The 22,435-nt window shown below is 39.5% G+C and overlaps 1 protein-coding gene across 1 annotated transcript in view; it reads left to right on the top strand.

The window, feature by feature from the left end:
- The window catches only part of LOC111645393 (ephrin type-B receptor 1-like), an 83,021-nt gene that overhangs the window by 22,980 nt on the left and 37,606 nt on the right, over positions 1 to 22,435 (top strand). The window contains exons 2-6 of the mRNA XM_023394605.2: positions 8,034 to 8,098; positions 8,748 to 9,038; positions 9,933 to 10,151; positions 10,270 to 10,450; positions 18,303 to 18,458. Of these exons, the coding sequence (XP_023250373.2) occupies positions 8,034 to 8,098; positions 8,748 to 9,038; positions 9,933 to 10,151; positions 10,270 to 10,450; positions 18,303 to 18,458 (912 nt within the window). The remainder of the gene's footprint in view (positions 1 to 8,033; positions 8,099 to 8,747; positions 9,039 to 9,932; positions 10,152 to 10,269; positions 10,451 to 18,302; positions 18,459 to 22,435) is intronic.

The following is a 22,435-nucleotide window of genomic DNA, read 5'->3' on the forward strand; positions in this document are numbered from 1 at the left end:
CAGTAGCTGAGACCAAAAATACTTTAAGAGGCACTGCACCTAATTTAGCTGCTAGGAGTTGGAGAGCAAAAACTAAAATCCACAAAGAGCAATTCAGAACTCTAAAGTGGAACTTTGACATCGTCATATTTTATCATCAAGATTTATCATCAAGACACAAACACACACACACACACACAGTGAAAAAAGTATCACCTCTTGTTTAAAGGGAAGGAAGCAGTAAGATTCAAGACAGTCAATCAGATATATGCAGAAGAAGAACTGTAGAATATGAAATCAATTTGGGTGACTATATTTGAATGTCTTTATTTGTCCAAAAACTTAGTGTCTTTTGTGTTCAACATACACAAATACTGTCAGGCTGCAGATAGATCTTTCCCAAAACTAATGCATACGGTGGCATGCCCAAGTACTGAAGTCCCTACAATGTGTGAAAGCAAATGAACAGAGCTGAGCTATTAATACACTAGGACCAAGCACCCCATGTGTTTAATTTATTTTGTGCAGCACACAGAGCAGAAGTCAAGAAGGAAATTAATACCAGTATTGCAGAAGTTAACAGAGTATGAGGGACTGACAATTGTAATACTGATTCTGTGGTTTTTACAGATGTTGTCAGCAGAGGCCAAAGTCTTGGCTTTGATATATGGTCCTACATTTAATGGACTAGTCATGAGAAAATATAGTAGATGATGCAAATAACAAACTAATGTTAAGATAACTGATTTCACAGCTAGGTCATAGCAATAATGTAACAAACACACTAGTTAGTTGAACATTGATTTATTGATTTTTAGAAACAATTTCTACAACATTATTTTATAATTAAGTTAAACCTACATCAGAGCATCTGGTATAAATGTCTGCTGCATGCCATAATGATGGAAATTCATCAAATAAGACAGGTTTTAAAGGGGCATCAGTTAATGAGTAATGGGGAGTACTTTGCAACAGCATCATTGCTTTAAGTCTTATGTTATCAGAGTTAGCTTGGCTTGGATACAACCAATTTAAGGCACAAATTTAAAACAGTGTGCCATAATGCAAAACACTTTGCATTGTGGGTACTGTTGGAACCATTGGTTTCAGAGCTTCACCTCTACTAGGAACTGAAACACTCTGGATAATCAACCAATGTGGCTTCCATTTTTTTTCGCCAATCCTGTGAGTCTCTTAACTTTATTGTGGTGTAATACTAAATTGCTGCAGTGCTCCTTTAAAGAAGTGCTTTTGTAGTATCTTTTTTAGACATGCACATCAATACCTTGAGTTTTACAGGTAAGACAAACAGTGTCTGTCTCAGCTTAGTGATGGATGTACAGTATATCAGATCAAAAATTGAACATTTAAGTTACAGCAGTTACAGGATCACTATGGGTGTTGCATGAAGGCAGGACCTTAATCAGATGTTTGATTCTATCAAATTTCTTTAACAAAGAAATAAACAACACTAAGTATGTAAATAACAACATGACGATTAATTAGACTCGCTATACATTATCACAGTGGAGTAGGTGTATTTCATTAGCTTCGTTAGCTTAGTGAACTTGCTCCTGATCCCACAGACATCCAGTAATGGAGTAATTTGAGGGTAATGCACAGTATAAATCTATCACAGTATAAATGTGTTTGTTCCACTCTGGATAAGTGGGTAAAAAAGAAAAAATGCCTCAAAACCAAATACTCTCTTTAATTTATGACATGATGGTGGCATGCTGTTGTGAAAGAAGTGCAATTTTGTCCCCAACATCTGGAGCTCCTCGTGTAAATCCACTGTTGTTGTATAGTTATGTGTGTTTTTTGCTGATGCAATGTGTTTTTGAACTGCTGAGCACACTCTTTTGAGACAACAGGGTCATCCCATTAGCCAGTACTTCAGACTGATGTTGAATGTGGAAATTACTTGGGGAGACTTTGCAGGCTGTGTATTCACTTTATATGCAGCCAAGTGTGGCTGAAGGGGACTGTGTGTAGATAAGAGCAGTTTTGAGACACCAGAGTATAGTACTGAGTCTGCTAGAGCTCCTGTGGGTCTGACAGGAGCTAAAACTTGTTAACACTAAGTACAGCTGTGAAATGTAACTATGCATTTACTCAAGCACTGTACAGTAAAAACGTTTGTTCTTTTGATACTAATTTCTACTTTTCCACTACATTTCAGAGGAAAATAATGTGCTTGTTACTCCACTATATTTATCTGACAACTGTAGTTACTTGTTACTTTTCAGAGTCAGATTTAAAATTGAAGGAAAACAAAAAAACAAACTAAAACATGAAAAATACAAAAATATAATCTAATATGATATAATAAACCTTGTTAGAGATTAAACTAGACTGCAACTACTTGAGATTATTATTATTGATGAATGTATTGATTGTTTGATACATAAAATGTCAGAAAACAGTTCTCCAGTTCAAGGTGATGTATCTAGATGTTTTATTTTGACGCACCAACAGTCCATAGCCCCAAAATATTCAGTTCACTATTTGTCCCATCCTGACCAGTTGCATGTATCAATAATCATGATATAATATGTATAATAATACAACACAAAAGGAGCCATTCTGCACAAAATGTACTTTTCATACTTAAAATATATTTTACTGGTAATACTTCTGTTCTTTCAGTTAAGTTAAATTTCTAGTGCATGATGTTTACTTTTCATTGAGTATTTCTATAGTGCAGTATCGCTACTTTTATTTACATAAAAGATCTGAATACTTCCTCCACCACTAACTGCAGAAATACCCGCTTTCATTCTTTTCTTCAATACAAGCTATTGAGTGTTTCAGTTTAATTACATAGTTTCTTGTGGAGAAGTAAATGTTCACCCAGGCTTCATGTGTGGAAGAGTTTTTTTTCTTTTTCAGATTTTCAGAGCAGTTTGCCCTGCCTGATAATTGTCTGCATAATTGAGTTTGGGGGCATATGAGGTTGGATTAAAAGAAAAGCTTCTCTGCGTGAGTCCTGCAGAGTTTGTGTGTGTGTATGAGTGTACATATGTATCTGTATAGCCTACGTATATTTGATTTGTGCAAATACACATCTGCGTGTGAATGTGTGTGTGTTGAGTTGCCCTTCCGTGATGCTGTGTCATTCCACTCCAACGCCTGATTGGTCAACAACTGTCTCTGCAGGCGGTATGACGTCTCTCACTCCAGGAGGGCTTTTAGTGTGTGTTTGGCTTGGTGTGTATGTGCATGTCTGTGTGTTATTTTGGTGCACTTCCTTACCGCTAGTATGATGCCCCGAGGCACATTTTCTTTTCTTCTCCCAGAGGTGTAAGCAAATTCAGTGTATACCACACACACACACACACACACACACACACACACACATTCACAGGCATAAAAACATTACTAATTTGCGGTCTTTGACTAATCTGGTTAAAACACTCTAGGCTAACTAGCATAAGATGATTGACCACTGGTACTTACACATCACACACGCATAGACACACACACTCATCAAGAGAGGGAAAAACAGAAGGAGGCATCGAAACTCCTAACTTCTAATTCTACTTCTAATTCAGCATCTGTGATGGAAATGCTTTTATTTCTCCCTCCTGGGCTACAACAAGGCTTTAACAGCCTCTTTGACTGCTACAATATCGCACAGATTTACCTGCTGTTTCCTCGGCCATAAAACAGCTTTGGTTTCGTTCAGTGGTGTTGCACTGGTTGAGGGGGTGCGCCACTGCGGGGGAGGTGGGCACACTGCGATCACAGCCTCCAATATGTCAAAAGTAATTAGGCTGATCGGAGAGTATACCCTATTATGCACAGAGAGGTGTGTGCTGTGTACTGTTAATTAGACTGATGGGTGGATAAACCCAGCGTACACCCTCAGATACACTGAGATTGGTTTTGTTCTGATTTGACTTCTTCCCCTTTAAACTGAGGATGTATGTTAGCTGATATGAACCAAAAAAAAAAAAAAGAATTATTGTGTGGATATTTTCAATTTCTTGTTTCAGTAATTTTTCAGCCCAAAGAAGCCAAACATTTGCAGGTTTCAGCTTCTAAAATGCTTTTCTTTATCCTGTATGGCACTTTTTGTGACAGCTGGTTTAAAAAATAAGCAGTTTCACTATTTTCTTGCATTTGATAGACTAAAGAATTAATTGATAATCGAGACAATACTCTGCAAATTAATAGATTATCGTTAGTTGCAGCTGTATTAAATTTGATTAAATTTAAAAAAAAAACTTCTTGGTGGAATTTCTTTTTTAAGTTTATTCATATTTATTCAATATAAACTAAAAAAAAAAATTTTTGGCTTCATAATTTTTAATGTTTACAGCAACATTACTCTCCCTGCAGTTGATCATAATGCTTAAGATGTGCTTGGGATGTAATAACACAAAATGATGAATCACTGAGGTCTCTCCAGAGTTCCTGGGTATGATTGTGCAATCAATTTTCAGTAAATAAAAATTACCAGCCAAGTTTGTATATTGTATGCTAAAATTGCTGGAGAGTGTGCCTTTAACACCCTGTGTTGAAGAAGAACGATGGTGGTACAGGAGAGTATGACAGTGCACAGCCATTGTTATATATTTTTTAAGCAAAGCCCTGGATCAAATCCCTTCTTGCAAGACTTTGCTGGGAGGTAGCATGTGAGACTACATGAGCTATTCCAACATCTCCTCTGTCAACGCTGTGTGTGGATTTATTACCATTTTTTCTTCTTTGCCTCTTTTTTACCCAAACTTCAAAGCCTTCTGAACAGGAAAAATATGCAAGGTAGAAATAAACTGGGTCCATATTCTGCTGTGGATCGGCTTTCGAAAATCTTTTTTGACAACATGCCACTAAACGCACCAAAGCTACAAATTTGACGATTGTCTCCGTTTGAATAAGCTGTGGTCCAAGATTTTGATAGTCGACTACATTTTTGCATGACAAGCATTTCATTTTCCCAAACGACCTTCATTCCCAAGGGAGAGCTGAAAAACTGGGTTCTGCTGTAATTAGGCTAGCTCACTGACAAAAAAAGAAGCACCCAAGGTAGAGGGGGGGGGATAAAAGACAGAGAGGTAGAGTGAAGGAGAGGATGAAGGTGGGGAGGGTGCGAGGAGGAGAGCAGATAATGAGAGGCAGGGTGACAGAATGAAAGAGTGCAGGAGGAGGAGAGCATGTCAAGAATCAAGGAGGGGGGTTGTTTGCCTGCGGCTGCCTCATGGTGTGATGTCGTCGAACCTTCTCACCATGTTTCATTACAAAGGGCTCTATGTTAAGGTCTGTGGTGTCAGCATGCCAACTAACTTATGTCGGCTTGAGTGTCTCAGCGTGTCCGCTCACCGCATTGTGTTGCTTTTAATTTTGCATACAGCAGTTTAGCTCACTCACAAACAACACAGTGGAACTAAAAAACCTGCTTTGGCAAAACGCTGGCTATAAAAAGCACATTAAAAGGACATGCAACATTTCCTGCTGCAGAATTGCGCAGGAGTTCATGTTAGACACACAAACCTGAAACAAAAAAGGGGAAATCATATATTTCTAGCTCTTGGTGTGGTTCAAAACACAATTTTTGCTTGAATTCTTTCTCATTGATGCAGTACTGAGCAGTTTTTAGTGTCTGAATACGGTTGTCTTAAATCAACTCAATTTGCATGACAAGGTAGTGGACAAATATTTCATTTAACAAGCTGTAGTCATAGGGGAAATAGCATTTCATGCACATTTAAGATTTTTATCTGATTGAATGTTTGCACCATGTCTACTACTAGCAGTAATGAAAAATGTTTTCCATAATGCTACTATCCCAAAATTTTGATAGCATGTGGTTTTCCTTCCACTCATACTGTACTGTACTACCATTAACATGCACAGACATATCAATGCAATTAATTTATTTCCCTTATTAAACATCTCTCATTTTCCAATTTCCCAGCCTGTCAGGCTTTGCATATGCCAGAGAGAAAGATGCTGAAAATAGTTTTTTAGTGCGGCTCACGAAGCAATATTTCACCATTAACACAATAGGATCTATAATATGAAGTGACATGTTTTACAATGAAGGTTGCCATCTGGGCTTTTGCTGTCAAGAAGCGTTGTTGTTGAGTTGTCGTATACTTCTCAGCTTTCACACACCTTTTCTTGCCATCTGAGAGGGTTTGATTAGCCTTGTGTTGTAGCGAAATGAGCCAGTGTGTCACTCAGCTGTGATTTAATCAAAGTGTCAGGTAAGTATGTGAGATTATTATAGCATACTTTATACAGCTGATAGTATAGGTTTGAGGTGGGGACGTGAAGTGAGTAGTGGCACCCACATCAGCTGAGAGCTAGAGTTGTCTGTTTAATTGCTATTGCTGCTGGTGACTGATTTCACCTGTGTTTAATTTTATTTAATTTATGCTAACTGACATCGTTGGGCAGTAACTCATTAAGTATGATGCGATGTGAGTAGCCTACTTATGTCAGATGTGTTGTGTAAGGTACTACAATTTGAAATTTAGTAATGTAAGTGCATATAGGAGTGGGCAATATATAAAATCGAATATGTTCAGTTTTACATAACTATATCAATTATACAGTCATATACTACATTTTATGGATAATTTTTTATGGATAAAAAAAGTCCCCTAAGGGGACATGGAGGGAAAAACAAACATGGGGGAATCTTTGTGTTTCTGGTGCTCACGCGAGACTTTCTTCTTAACACAGCGTGATATAGGCTGCTTATGTGTGTTAATGTACTGACTTCTGAATACATATGCACTCATTGTGCTGGCACGGAGTGCTGTGTGCATGTTTTCTGACTGTTGGCGCGTATTTTTCAATGCGCCCGGAAGTTGTTTCAGTGTAACAGGAAGGCACCTGTAATGGCTTAAAAAGAAAGGTTAATCTTTTGCCAGTGGATGAAATGCTACAAGCACTGCTTCCACGTTTGTTACTCAACTAAGGGAATTGCTGCTGCTAAATGCTTCTTGTAAGTAACTGTTAATGCTGTTGTTAATACTGCATTCACTGCATATTATGTAAACTCTAACTATGAGCAGGCAAGTAGGAAATCCATTCACGCCAGCCGTGCACTTAATTCTGAGTCTGAGATATCAGGAATTTTCTGACATCAACAATATCTCCCACATGATAACAACAGACCGCAGAATGGCTGCAAATGCATCACCAATGGCAATGAATTCAAAATAAAATTACCACTAACACAATCCATTTGTCTCATTTTGTAGGAGCTATATACTGTTTGTTTTCATCTGTTTCACTTGGTAATGTCCTGCTACAAATGTGTAACACAACAAAAGTAGCTAATTTAGGCCGTTAATCTGATATGACGACAAGATTAGCACTAGGCTAACTACCATGGACTAACGTGAACATTACAAAATCGTAATTACATTATTATTACATATGTATTACATAATATCCTGCTCTTCCCTTTTGGCCAACACTGCCTGAATGCACCATTAACCCTTGTCACTGTCTTTAAGGCATTGCTGCTGGTAATTATTTTCTGTTGCTAACTGCTTTCTGTTGATTCTTTTTTGTTGCTAAAATGTTATGTGCTAACTGTTTTCTGTTGCTAACACCATCTGTAGCTAAGTGCTTTCTGTTAACTATTTTTTGTCGCTAAAGCGTTCTGTTGCTAACAGAACCTGTTGCTAACTGTTATCTGTTAGAGGTTTTATGTTGCTAACTGTTATACCAATAACTGTGTTACCTAATGATATGGTATGGTACCCAATGATGACATTATTTCTAACTGGATTACCTTTGTTGTCATTGCTTCATATTTTTCCATGTCTATTAGTTTTTTTATACTGTATTAGCATAACCAGAGGCCGGGTTTATTTTTGGCTAGTTGTATCATTCTGTGTGGGGAAAGAAGAAAGGGAGAAGCATTGAAGAAAAGGTGTAAAGTGGTACTGAATATGAATGAAATGCATCGCTGTGCAATACTAAAGTTGGCATCTGAGCTGACTGTTAATTAAACTCACCTGTCCTTCTCCTGCAGCTCCCTCTTTTCACCCCTCTCTCTCTCTCTCACTGTCTCTCTTTTTGTCTGACAGAGACAGTGATGGATACAAGGACAGCGACAGCTGAGCTCGGCTGGATATCGTTCCCTGCCAATGGAGTAAGAACAATGTGCAAAAGTGTACTGTATGTGTGTGCAGGTGCGTGTGTATGTGTGTGCACCCTTGGGAAACGCAGTTTGAGTACACTTTACAGTGCTCCATTAACAAATCTGTCAAAGTCTTAATTACAGTGGCAAGGTGACACCAATTAACCGCTATTGATGCAGAATAGAATGGATTCCGATAGATCTGAGACGTGTGGCACGCAACAGCCCACAATAGACACATGAATAGAATAGAATTAAATACCATAGAATTGAATAAAATAGAATAGGGTGTTTCAACCTCTTTCCTATACTCCTTAGTGTTTTTAAATGCTGGCTTGGCAACTAGCCGGTTACAATGGTCTGCTCTCTATGTATGTGTGTGTGTGTGTGTGTTGTTGAGATGAGTGGCTCTAATTGTGATGAATCGGTGTCCCTGTGCAGCACAGAGCAAGGTAGAGGAAAAGAAAAAAAGTGAATGAGGGAGGTGACTTGGGGAGAGAGACAAAATAGGTGCAAGGGAAAGAGAAAGTTTAATTTGTGTCAGGTCTTGGTAAACCCATTAATCATTTTAGCCTCTCCTCTCCCCTCTCCCCTCTTTCTTTGCTTCCTCCCCTTTCATCCATAACCCCCTGCCCTTTCTTCACACATGCACATTCCCCAGTGGGAAGAGGTGAGCGGCTATGATGAGAACCTCAACACAATCAGGACGTACCAGGTGTGCAACGTGTTTGAGCCCAGCCAGAACAACTGGCTCCTCACGACTTACATAGACCGGCGGGCGGCACAACGCATCTATGTGGAGATCCGCTTCACCGTACGTGACTGTGCCTCCATCCCCAGTGTGCTGGGCTCCTGCAAAGAAACGTTCAACCTCTACTACTTGGAGACCGACAGGACAGTGTCAGAGAGCATCAAAGGGGTGGAGTACTGGGCCAATGCGCCTTTTCTGAAGGTAATGAACACAGAAATAAAAGCCTTTTGAATAGAGGAGCCAAGCATGAAGACCTGGAAGTATTGTGAAGCTGTAAATTAACATAGAAATTTTAATTATAATCTCTGTGTTATACTCAGCACAAAGACACCAATATCTGTTGGGCTATGTTATACCAAGGGTTCAGCATAGTTTCAGATTTTTTTGTGACTTTGGTATGCTAAAAAGCAGTGCTATGTGCTGCAGTACCCTGAGTCTCATCAGTTGCTACTCTGGAGAAAATGCAGGCCTGAGGCTCGTATTCGGTGCATATTCATTATATCCGTCGCTCTCCCCTGAAAACTAGTATCTAAACTTGGGTTGAGAGAGTTCTCCTTCTTTGTAAGCCAAATTAAACCATTGGCTTGTCTGAAAATTGAATTGTAAAGTATGATTTTCACAGGACAGCAGCAATATGCAATCCAGAAGCAAACACTGCACCAATCCAAAAGTTCAATATCTAACATCCACCACCAATTAGAATTTAAACCTTATAGATTGGATGTGTTTTTTTTCCTGGTTCTCTTTGTCATATTTGATTTTTCTCCTAAAAATATCCTGTAATTCTTTTCAGCCAAAGCTGAGACACCCATTCAAGTGTTGGAAATCTCAGAGCAGCCACCTTAATAATCATCATTGGGGTTCATTTAGGGAAATAGCAAATTATGACTCAATTTCACTACAATAAAATGAAATCATATGTGGTCATGTGCATTCATCCAGTATTGTACAGCAGCATCAAACATTAATTAGTGAATCTAATAAAATAAAATGTACCATTCTAGAACGAACAAGGACAAAAGAACCACAACGTATTAGCTCATTTATTCACTCTTTGGTCTTTCGTGTGCCCCGCTCTCTTTATGTCCCTCGCAGGTGGACACCATTGCAGCAGATGAGAGTTTCTCCCAGGTTGATTTTGGGGGAAGGCTAATGAAGGTGAACACAGAAGTTCGGAGTTTTGGGCCACTTTCCAAAGGCAAAGGCTTCCACTTGGCCTTCCAGGACCTGGGTGCTTGCATGTCCCTCCTGGCTGTCAGAGTATTCTACAAGAAATGCCCCAGCGTAGTGCAGAACTTTGCTTATTTCCCAGAGGTATGGACCCTAAGTAATTAAAAACAGTGGTGCTGTTTCCATCAGACTTTGATAGAGCTGTTATCAAAAACATTTAAACATGTTAATAGACCCTTAATTCTGAGTCCACTTTGTGCAGACACTGACCGGAGCAGAGTCCACCTCATTAGTCATTGCCAGAGGAAGCTGCATTTCCAATGCTGAGGAAGTGGACGTACCCATAAAGCTCTACTGTAACGGAGATGGAGAGTGGATGGTTCCCATCGGCAGCTGCAGCTGCAAGGCGGGTTATGAACCAGACAATGGCAACGTGTGTCGAGGTAAATCTATGTGTTTATGAGAATGTGCCAGTTCAAACCGTGCTCGTAAAAATGAAGGAAGGGAAATTGAGAGCAAGTGTGAATTCTCTACTGCGCCTCAGAATATTAGAGGTGATGGCATGTAGACTGAATGAATTACTTTTTTAAATGACAATGCCACTAGCAAACACTGCACACAAAAGTCATAATATCTTAGCAAATATATCTTATATATCTTAGCAAATATCGTATGAAAAACTAACCAACCAGTATAAGAGCACATCAATGTCCTGCAAACATGCCTGTAATAATCAACCATAGCAACGATGCTGTTTCAGAAGGCAATATCTCACTAAGAATGCAACAAACAAACATAAAGAGCTAACATTACAAGTAAAGCATAGAAACCATGAAAATAGAGCTGTGATCAATGTAGATCAGCTAAAATGGTATCAGCAAGCATGCTCAAGTGAAAGAAATGACTGCAATAAGTATAAGAAGATTGTTTGTTATTTGCTATTAAAAATCTGCCATAGTTGAATACTGACTTGTCTATGAAGCAGCATCATTGTTAGAATCTGTGCTGAGTCAGTTCTGTAGAAAATGCAAGTGTTTATTGTATGCAGGAGAATAAAGTGTGTCATTTCTGGCAGTACTAGCTGAATAATCACATGCATTAATATATTTTTAAATGTATTTTTGCCCAAGGGCGCAGCCCACGATGTTCCATATGTTAATATTAGTAGAAGCAGACTTGGGTGAGCATGGCACAGAAATAGCTCCTCTATATTCCATGTATCTCTACCGCTTTTCCTTTTATATCTGGCCTCCTTCCCCATTTCCTATCCAAAGTAGTACCCATTATTTCTTATTCTCCCAGGAAAGTCTCATCCATTTTGTGTGCGTGTGTGTGTGTGCGTGTGTGTGCGTGTGTGTGTGATGTATGTACATATGGTGAGATGATAAGTGAGGCCGCTTCATCCCATGTTAATTAGTTTAGCGTGTTCCAGCCAGATTAGTCTACTGCAAATTAGTCCTGGACTGTCAGAGAGTGTCAGCAAGACAGAGGAGTATCAGGAAGGAAGGAAGGAAGGAAGACAGGAAGAAAGAAGGAAAGAAAGCCCTCTCGAGGGTTGTACTGGTAAAAAAGTAAAAATGAGGACGAACCAAGGACAGAAAGGTAAAAAAAAGTGAGATATAAAACAGATAGAGAGCACAGAGTAGACTGATGAATAGTATTCTATCTGGCTCTGGTGAAATACATTAAATGCACTGACTGAAATGGCAGCTTAGCCTTTGGTGTCAGTGTCTCCTTGCACAGAAAAACTTTATGTGAGATTTGAGTGTGTAGAAGTGAAGCCAAGAAGGATTCTTGGGAGACAGAGATTAAGTATGACAATATTACAGTAATGTTGACTGCCATTGCAGAAGGAATTAAGGTGGAATTTGGAATTATTAAGTCTTCCCTGTCCTTTGCTATGTGTCTCTAAAAATATTAAGCTTGTCATTGTTGCCCTTGAAAAACAAAATTAGAAAGTAGGGCTGGGCAATATCTCTGTCGAGCTTAAAATTCCCTCATAGGAAAAACCTGAAAATGACCAAGAAGTGCATGATCCACATTTAAATATCTATTTAAATTAATGCATTATATAAAAATAAACGAGAAAATCTTCAATCCTGTCAAACAAAACCTTTTAAATCCCACAGTGTGAAATATATTTGGTCAGTTATAATCATCAGTGAAAATCCCTAATTTTCAGCACCATGTCTTTACCATTAAAAAAGCAGCAGCATTTGTGTGTTGCAGGGGTGTTTCTCTGATAGCTTTGCTTCTTGATCCTGGGGATGGATCTAATTACTGGTGAGACTGAGTGCTTGCACTCTGCTTATATTATCAGATGGTGATGCTTCAGGTGATTAACCTAGTTCTTGGTAGTTCCCATCTTTGCTAGCACAGGAATCCTGTGCTTTGTCATCAGTATACATGACCCATCTGTTTCATGTTAGTCTTTAAGTAACGTTAGCCTGGCACAGTTTGAGACTGTCTTACCCACTGCAGGGCCAAACAGGGCTTTAAGCACACCACCTATTTCTTGTTAACTTGTTAACCCACATTTCTTTAAATTTAAGGATGCTGTAAACATTAAGATGTTGCTTTGTGTACTGATACCAAAAAAGCTTTTTTCTCTTTCAACTATCCAACTTCAAAATACCAACAACATTAGCATGTAGTATGTTCAGCTAACTCATTCAACCCTCCTGTGCATAGTTTGGTAAGTGGGCTGTCCCTTCATGAAAGACTGCCATATGATTTGTCAGAAACTGCTTTGTTTCCGTGTTATTAGTACATTGCCGTGCAGTGTAGCTTACTTATACTGTAGTTTCAAAATTTCATATCAAGGAAACATTTCTATCACTACCAGTGTTTATATTCCCATCCCTTCTAGAAAGTCAGACTGGATTCAGTCAAGCCCAAATTGATGAATTTAAAGGCAAAACTCACTGGAATATTCCTGGATGGGAAACTGTCGGTTGGTGTGTGAAGACTGAAAACAGACTCTTACGACATGACAGTTTCTGTGGTGCCAGGTCACCATACATGTGGGTCATGCTTCATTCTTTTGTGCCTAAACTGTGATTTGAGATGTCGTGGGACAGAGCATGTCCCGTCTGTCTCCACCGAGTTGGCATCTTTTTGGTGTGCTCTTCTGCCAATCAGCTGATAATAACTTGGCAGGAAACTGGACTCACTATTAGAACAGATGGTTGTCTTTGTGTATGTGTGTGTGTGTGTGTGTGTGTGTGTGTGTGTGTGTGTGCGCGTGCGTGCATGCGCGCATGCGTCAGGGCACAGAGATGGTGTTTATTTTGCACCAAACTAGCATATTGTGCAAACCATCCGGCAAAACTGGCTCAACATCAAAGTACTGTGTGTGTGTGTTTGTGCGTGTGCATGTGCATGCACATGTGCATGTTTGTAAAGTAAACAAATATTCAAAAGACCCATACTTCAAATGCACCACATGACAAATGTAAGCACTACCATCAAATACACAAACACACAAACTACCCCTGCTGTGGACCCCAACAAAGCTCTAAGAGTTTTTAAAACCTGCAGGCTTTTAACAGACTCACTCACTCACTCACTCACTCACTCACTCACTCACTCTCTCACACACACACAAAAGTTTTTAATAATTGATCAGTGAGCCTGTATGCCAACTTTAGACAATTGTCATCCGCATGATCACTGCATGACTCCACACAGCTGGCTAAAGTCACAGAGGGAAACAGAGGAATAATCTTTTTTTCTCTCTCTTTGTCCCTTTTTGACTAAAGCTCTGTTCTTACATGTCTCTCTCCTATCTCTTGCATTTTGTTTTTCTTGTTTTCTCCCTGTTCTTGGGTTTTTTCTGTTTGAGTGATGGATTTGGCTGCTCTTTAAGTTTCCTAAGTTCTTGCTCAAAGACCCGTTCATTTTTGTAAACATATCAGTGCCAAATCAGCTTCATATCACTACGAGAATTACAGTAAAAAAACATCTATACTAACTAACTGTACTAGGAATATAGGATTAACTTTCATTCAAAATGATCCCCGAAGGTTACTCTCAGAAGGATTGAATTTAAACACCGGTGCACCAATTAAACTCAAAATGATTGTTAATGCATGTGGATGATCAAATTCACACAGTGCAATGAGATCTTCATACATTAATTGTTTGTTGTGTATTTTAATAAAAGGCCACTGTTGCCAAGTCAATATTTTGGTCTATTCCTCTTATAAAAAAGACTGCACATAACTGTAAGTGTTGGCACAAACCCAGACACACACAAACAACATTCACATGCATTTGCAATGTTAGCGGTTTGAAATCCTTAGACAGCTGGACACAGAAAGAGAGAGAGAGATAACTATAGAGAGGTATCCAGAGATGACTAATGGAGAGAGGGAGCAAGACTTGTTGCCATGGTGACACGCCCCATGTGTATGAGCAGGGTTGTTGAATAAATGACCTTGACAAGCCAGATGTCTATCTGCCTATTCAAGGCACACACACACACACACACACACACACACACACATGCACACACACAAAAGAGGCACAAGCCATTGACACTCCTGAAGACGCGACTTCAAAGAAAGGTGGATGTCTGAATATAAAGAAACTAACAGAGAGGGAGAGCAACACAGAAACAGGAAAAGTGTCTGAGCAAAACATGGGCAAAACTTTAGTTGAAGATAATTTGAATATGTGTGAAAGTACAATGGATATCACATTCAAGCAGTACATACACTTTGCAACAGACTCTAAGGAAAGAAGCGCTAGTCGACTTATTGCTTACATAGTTGGTCATTCTGTTTAAACTACTTTGATCCAGTTGGATGTAATGACCCACCAGAGCCTTAAATGCTGCCTTGCCTTTCATAGCTTTCTGCTCTTTTTAAGTCTTTGTACTCTCTTTAAGTATGTTGGGGGTATTTTTTTCTGTGTTGTATGTCACAGACAGTAAAGATGTGACGAGAAATGGGGGGGATAGAGCTGCAACAAAGGTTCCCGGCTGTAGTCAAACCGCTTTTCAATCTGCCTTTGTGTGAGGCCATTGGGAACATTTATATACACGTCCTTATACTGACCTCCAACATGTCAGACAAAACATGTAGTTTGCTGTGATACTTCCATCTTTAGGGTGTGCTTCAAATCAGTTCTTAGTTGAGATGGTAGTGAACTGCACAGGGACATTTTCTAGGGTGCACAAGTGCCAAAATGATCCTTTACTGGACTTCATCTTCATCTGACTGACTGTGTTCACTGGACTCAGACTGTCCTATTATAGATGTGAAAATGTAGTGAATATATGGTGGTTACTAACTTTTTTAAAGAACTCCTATAGCACCAGTGTCAAAAAAACATGTGAACATCCCGACTGAAGACTGAAATGTAATGAGTCTACCCAGAGATATCAGGACTCACCAACCTCCTCCACACCACACTATAATGAGAGGACACTGAGACCTAAGGAGTGTTCAGTTACTCCATGCTATCAGCGGGGGGGGGGGCAGCGATGTATAAAATTGCTCACGTTTAATACAAGCTTAATCAAGTCCAGCAATTTGATATGAAGTACACTTCAAAACATCTGAGTAGTTTCTTTAAGGCCCGTGGCTCATGGACAGTGTAATTACGCAGTGAAACATGCCCAGTGTAAATCCTGTGAGAACAAAAGCATCAGCAAGACCAAGAAATAACAGCATCACATTCCAGGGGAGTGAACACAGATGGAATACAATGAAGGGAGGATAGAAGGAGCACTTTCATTGTTTCCTTTCCTCTTGTTTTTCTTTGTGTCTGTCTTTGTTTCTTTTTTCTATAACTTTAGTTCTTTTTGTCCTTGAGCAAAATCTATCTGACCCTTAAACCCTTTAACATTTGATTAAGTGACACTCTGAAGCTCTTAACTTTCCAGCTCTTTGTCTCATTCACTTTTTTTATTCAGTCATTGTTTGGAGTTTTTACAGACTTAAAAGCACTGCTTGTGCAATCCTTCTATATCCTCCACCATAAATCTATGTAACATTTGCATTTTGGTCTTGCAGCATCATAAGCATCTCGGAGATAAAGTGAGCATTCATTACAGTGGAGGAAGGAAAACAAAGTGCTAAAGATAAATCAAAACTGGAAAACAGTAACATTAAAAAAAAGAACCTCATTTCGTTTCCCTCACTCTTTTGGCAGAGCTTTCGTTTCAGTCTTATTTCTCATTTCACACCTCTCTTCTCTGTTCGTCTTTTTTTCTTAACTTATAATCATAATTCAGAATGTGTTTGCCCTCACAAAAAGGCACTTATAAAATCCTATGTGTGAGTTTAAAACAGCCATCCTGTGGGGATATAATGTATTCTGACTTCCTGCGATATGTTTTACCTTGGATGTTTGACTATGTCTTCATGTTACATTTCATTTTTGAAGTCAATCTGCTGTGACCTTTTTTTCACTTCAACTTCAAACTAGATGTAAGACCTTGTTATAGTTCAGCTGTGACACACTCCCAGTACTTGCTGCCAATCTCACAGCCAGTCGTAGTAGTGCTGTGGTGGCAGCGTTTGTGCATAAATTTGAGTTTTTGAAGGGTTCAGTTGCTGACCAGCGTGGAAATGTTTAATGGCTAACCTGAGCTGCTATCAAAATCACTTGAACAAGGCACCTAATATTTATACCACTAAGAAATAAGTGAGAAGTACTTTCACCTGACACATGAACACAAACTCTTTGTGTACCTGATTAGAAGAACAATTGCTAGGCCTTCCTTGGGTTAGCTATATGTAAGTTTTGGTATTAGCTAACAGTTGTTTACTCATCAGTCTAGACCATTCCTTTGCTCACCAAAAGCTGTTTCCAGCGGTGGAAAGCAACGCCAAAAGTTAACTCCTGTCTCAGTCACGTCTTTTCCTGTACCGAAGTTAGCACGGTAACCAGCAAGGCCTGGTAGCAACTCACTATAGCCTCAGATCTGCCCTGGAGATGTATTGCTGCTCAGACGGCGTATTATAACCTTTTGTGTAAACGCAACAATGGTCGGAGCTGTTGTCAAGCAACAATCACCACCTCCCGCTCCCAGGAACCACGCTTGGCAGCAACGGAAACATACAAATAGCCCCTTTAACTTCAGAATTTCAAATTAGAGAATGATTTTAGCTTCTCTGGAAGGCTTTAGAAAGCTAAACATATCTCTGACGTGACAGAGATGAGCTGTCACTGTTCAAAGAGCCAGTAAGATATTACAGATGTACATCTAACCCAAACAGTAACACCATAATTCTGGTCGATGACATCATGTCCAGGCAAAGGTCGAGCTTTGTCGCGATTAAAAATACATGTCAGAAATGAAAAATGCAACACTACTTTTGCTTGACGCGCTGGGAGAAAAAGGGGATGATGCATCCATCAGTGGCATCAGAAACCTGCTGTTTTCGGATAAGAATATGGAGAGAGATGTGAAAAAGAGGTTCTTTGGAAGTACAGTAATGTTTATAAGTGAGAACTATTAATTACATTACAGAATTATATGGAATTGTATGTACCCCACACTTCTCTAGGATGTCATTGTTTCATTTGACTGTCTCCTGAGTTATAACAGACTTGCTAAATATGTGCAAAAGCTTGGAAAGTTTGTAAGGTTATTTTATTAATTTGCATGATTCAGGTTAAGTAATTACAAATGCTGAGGTATGTGCAATTCCTTTTAAATATACTAATCCTTGTCCCGCCACCCATTATCCAGTCGACGCTGATTCTGACCTCCATTACTACTGTTGTTCTGTTCCATGCGTAATGTAAATAATAATACTACATGTAGGCAAGCTGAATAACAGGAATGTACTTTATACTCAGCATGAGCTGTCCTGAATATGAATGAATAAAAGTTGGAAAGAAAACGTGGGGGGACATCATGTTTCAGAATTCATGTGTTTTATGTCATAAAGGATAATTCAGTTAATATTTAGGGAGAGGAACAACTCTGACCCAGATAAGGGAGCTAGAGAAATGAAACCGTAATCTACACTACAGATAATCAGATTTTGTGGCCCCACACAAAGTGTTTTTGTGTATCTTGTCAGAACAAGCTCATGAGCTGCTATCCCAGAAAATCCTGTGCTCTGTGCTTTGTCAACTTCATCGTACCAATAATAACTACACTGGTTCAATGTCCTTCAGAAACAAAGTTTATCAAATGTTTTGCTATCAAGACAAATAAAAGGCGTACAGACATGACTCAAGCTATGAAAATTATGTTATATTTATTATTTTTCATTTCTGTTCTGGATCCAGAGTTGTGTATTGTTTTTTATGCGTCTCTCTCTCTCTTTATAGCTTGTCCCCAGGGCACCTTTAAGTCCTCCCAGGGGGCAGGCTTATGCCAGCAATGCCCGCTCAACAGTCGCTCCACCATCGAGGCCGCCACCCTCTGTGGTTGTCGGAACGGCTATTACCGTGGAGACATGGACAAACCCGAGGACATATGCACCAGTGAGTCAGTCTTTCTTTCTCTGTCAAACAAATACATCCATAAACAAACAAAAAAATACATAATAAACCTTTCTGTTAGCTATGTAGCTGAGTGCGATTATACCTCAAGAAGACCACGTGGAGACAGATCTTTGGACTAAAGTTACCAATGGCTGACATATTACAGGATATCACTTCATAACATCACTGGCAGTCCAATAGCTCATCATTAAGTTAAAGGCCAATATCTGCTTTGATTTATTATTCCAACTCTTAATTTATGCAGCTCATTCAGAGTGAGTGTGCCGCAATGTTCCCGTCCTTGTTTGGGGATTTGGGGAGCAGTAAGTAATAACGCTGCCACATTCCTCAGGCTTTCCATTGAAGTGAATATGTGTTTAGTGTGTTGAAGAGGCGATATTGCTATGCAAGACGAGGCACAGAGTTTGAAAAACGCTGCCTCTCAGTTCCACAGAGAGATGGTGTAAGTAGGTTGAGACATGAATCATTTTTGGACTGTGTAGTGACTGTGTAGCCAGTCTCAAACTGTGCAACTGTGTGTATGTACTGTGCGCATAGGTGCATGTGTGTGTGTTTGTGCACGTCCTATTGACCTGGATACAACTTCATGATATTTGAGCGGGTTGAAAAAGCTTTGGGTCATTCATTCATTTTACTGTTCTATATCCACAAATGAATTTACAACATTCTGGGGAAAAATTGTAGAAAAACACTCAGATTTACATATTGCATGAACAGTGACAGTGAATGTCAGCAACCACTTTATGAGCGTCTTTAGCGGTTTTGACCCTTGACTGTAATCTTGGAATTATATAGGGTTGATCTTCTTATGTTGACAACATGATGCTATACTAATCCACCCAGCAGTGCAAACCTGTAGTAAATTTTCCAAATTGAGCCCCTCTGTGTACAGGGATTAGTTATATACGGTATATAAAAGCATATATAAGTTACTCCACTGCAAATATTGTAATAGCCAAGTAGTTTGTGACAAGTAAATAATATATACAGCTCTATCTTTGTGCTTGCTGTCAATCTAACCTGTCTCTTCTGCCCTAGCAGCATGCCCACAGCAGCATGTTGGCTGCTGTCCTCCTCTTCCTCTCCTACATCTCCCTGTTCATTAGCTGCTATCCCTTCCTGACCCTCTCTTGCTGCTTCACCTGCCACAGCAGCACTGGTAGAAGCCTGGAAATATTCTAAACAAATTAACTGGATAGCTAATCACACCGGTCGGACTGTTCAGCTTTTCTTAAAGTTTCAAGTGTTTGGCTGAAACCTCTGGTCCAGACTGGCCTCCTCAGGATAAGCCCTTTTGAGCCTTTGGACATATCTTTCAATATTCATGTGGATTGAGCAGGCAAACATTCAGTGACACAGTTAAAGGATTAACATTAACATTATCCACTTGCACGAGCAGTCGCTATTGACCAGCAGCTACACCAGCCGTCTTCTCTGAGGGGAAAAACCAGCACCAATCTTTCCTTCCGCATGATCATGTTTTGATTCAGTTTGTGCAGGGAGAGGAGGAACTGTTCACAGATGGGTCCGTCAATGTTTGTGAGAAAGAGAGAGAGAGAGAGAGAGAGAGAGAGAGAGAGACAGACATCTGACTAGCCCCGTGTTTCGACCGCACCATTCTCACAATGGTGGGTGGGCTATCAGATGACAATTAAATGTGTTTTCAACTTATATTTATATGTAAATACATTATAAATAGTTTTGTCATTGATGTAAGTTAATAGTCGTACTTGGGTCAACCATAGATCTTTGCATGACCTTTGCATGGGCCCCCTTGGGCTGGGCTTATCTGCACTCTTTGCGGACGTGCTTCCTTGAGAGTTCACAATCAGCAGGTGGATTTAATCGTAGTTTATGTTTTAATTTCAGACTAAAATCACTTATCTACTATCACATAATCCTGTGGTCCTCTTTGCTTTCACACCACAAACAAACTGCACCAGAGTTCACTTGAAAGTAGACAGAGAACTAACTTCTCAGGCAGTTGTGGTGTAGTTTTTTTAGCCTACACCATAGTTTGATTAATAGCCTCCTCATCAGCCTGTATAAACCAAACCAAATGGTTTAAGAGTTTGTTTGAACAGAGTCAAACAGGTTGAGTGTGAAAGTACCTTTAGCTGCATAATCAGTGTTGTTGTAAAATGGTGACATAGTGATCTATGATTACATCAATCGAGGTAATAAATACAATGATTTGTCACCCATAGCTGTAATTCAGTCAGAGGGCTTAAAGCTCATTTCATGTCTTACACTAAAAACATAAAAAATATCATTAGGGTTACATGCTGCCACATTTTTAACTGTTTTTATCTGTTGAAATATACTAAGGAGGGAACCTCAAAGTGAAAATTTAAGGAATGATTTTGTCACAGTGGTTATGGAACAACTTATGGAGTTAACGTACTCTGACAACAGAGAGACTACATGAAAAGCCTTACCTCAAACAGCAGCAGCAGGCTCTCAAATGGATGTTGATAGAAAAAAAATCAACTTTCCCAGAGAAAAGGTGTCAGGTGTCAAACTACTCAGCCAACACAGCTCTGGGAATTACCTTAGTACTTTAAATTAAAGCGCAAAAACAAATTGAGTTACACATTTTTTTTCCCCCCAGACACAACAGCATTGGAAAAAGAAGAGTGAAAACTGAGAAAACTGTAGGATAGAACTTCAATATAGGATGGAGCTTCAGTTTATTTATATATGGTATAAACTCAATCAGATATAAAATCAGATCAGCGAAATGGAAGAGTGAGCGCGCAGTGTGTGGATAGTTGCTTGACAGAAAATCATTCCCGCAGCATGCCTCATGGGCTGCCTAGGTATGGAGGGGGTGTGTGTTTGTACTGTATGTGTGTGTGGGTTTTTTGAAGCGTATTTTTGTGTACAGGTCAGATTGATACCGCGAAAACCATTTACAAAACAGTGAAAAAGTACAGTGTGTGTTTGTGGACTGCAGTGCAGGTTGTGTCGCTAACTCACTGAAGTGGGTAAAATGTTTTTGCTTTATTGTAGCAGCAGTAAAAAATGGTCAATTTAAAATGTCTTTATTACCTCTTTTCCTCCAATTTTTCATTTGAATGTGTATTTGCTGTGTAACTCTCTGAGTGACTGACTGTGTAAAAGAATTTGTATTTGTGCTATCCAGATAAAAAAGTAACACTGAGTGAATATCTGTGTCAACACCCTGCATGTGCCTGAGTGCATATAATTATGAATGCACAGCTTTCGACAGGTCCTCTCCCTCTCTCTCTCCCTCTCTCTCTCTCTCGCTCTCTCAGCAGGAATGTTTATAAGATGGTGCTGCTTAGATTTTCAACCCCCTACTGATTGTTAGCACTGATGCTGCAGTGTGGGTGTTTCTGAGTGTCTGTTTGAGAAATACACACAATCACATATTCCACAGGGCCACCTCAGATGTTTCTTATGACTCTGTGGTTCAACATATGCCGAGTTTGAGTATCCATTTAATCTCTACTGTTTTTGTGTCAGCATGTCGTGCAAGTGTGTCTGTGATGTGTGCGAACAGTCAAGGCGAAGTGCACCCGCTAGGTTTGACCTTGTGAAAACTCTGGGTGTGCATTAAAGACTCGCAATGACACCCTAAAAACTAGAGTTTCTCCTCAGATCAAAGATATGAGCTGAGAGAGACAAGCAAGAGAGAAAGTGACTGACTGCAAAGAGACAAAAAGACACTGATCATCCCGCTGGTGGGGAGCTATCAGGTCACCTTTTGACTGATAGTGACAGGCTAAAGCTCAGATTCCTTACATTTATACCAGCTTTACTGGTTGGAGACTGCACTTGGCTATTTTGCATTAAAGGCAGCCTCAGGAAGACAGTGAGAGACAACAGCTCAAACTGTAAGACCCCTGATATATACAAACTGATGTCACTAAAGGTAAAGTATCATCCTCGTATTCACTAGTCAGTTTGAAGAAAAGCCCAGGTTTTTGATA

The sequence above is a fragment of the Seriola lalandi genome, unplaced genomic scaffold (genome assembly GCF_002814215.2).
Source record: "Seriola lalandi dorsalis isolate HSWRI2012SDOR001 ecotype SW California unplaced genomic scaffold, Sedor1 jcf7180002054949, whole genome shotgun sequence".
NCBI lineage: Eukaryota > Metazoa > Chordata > Actinopteri > Carangiformes > Carangidae > Seriola > Seriola lalandi.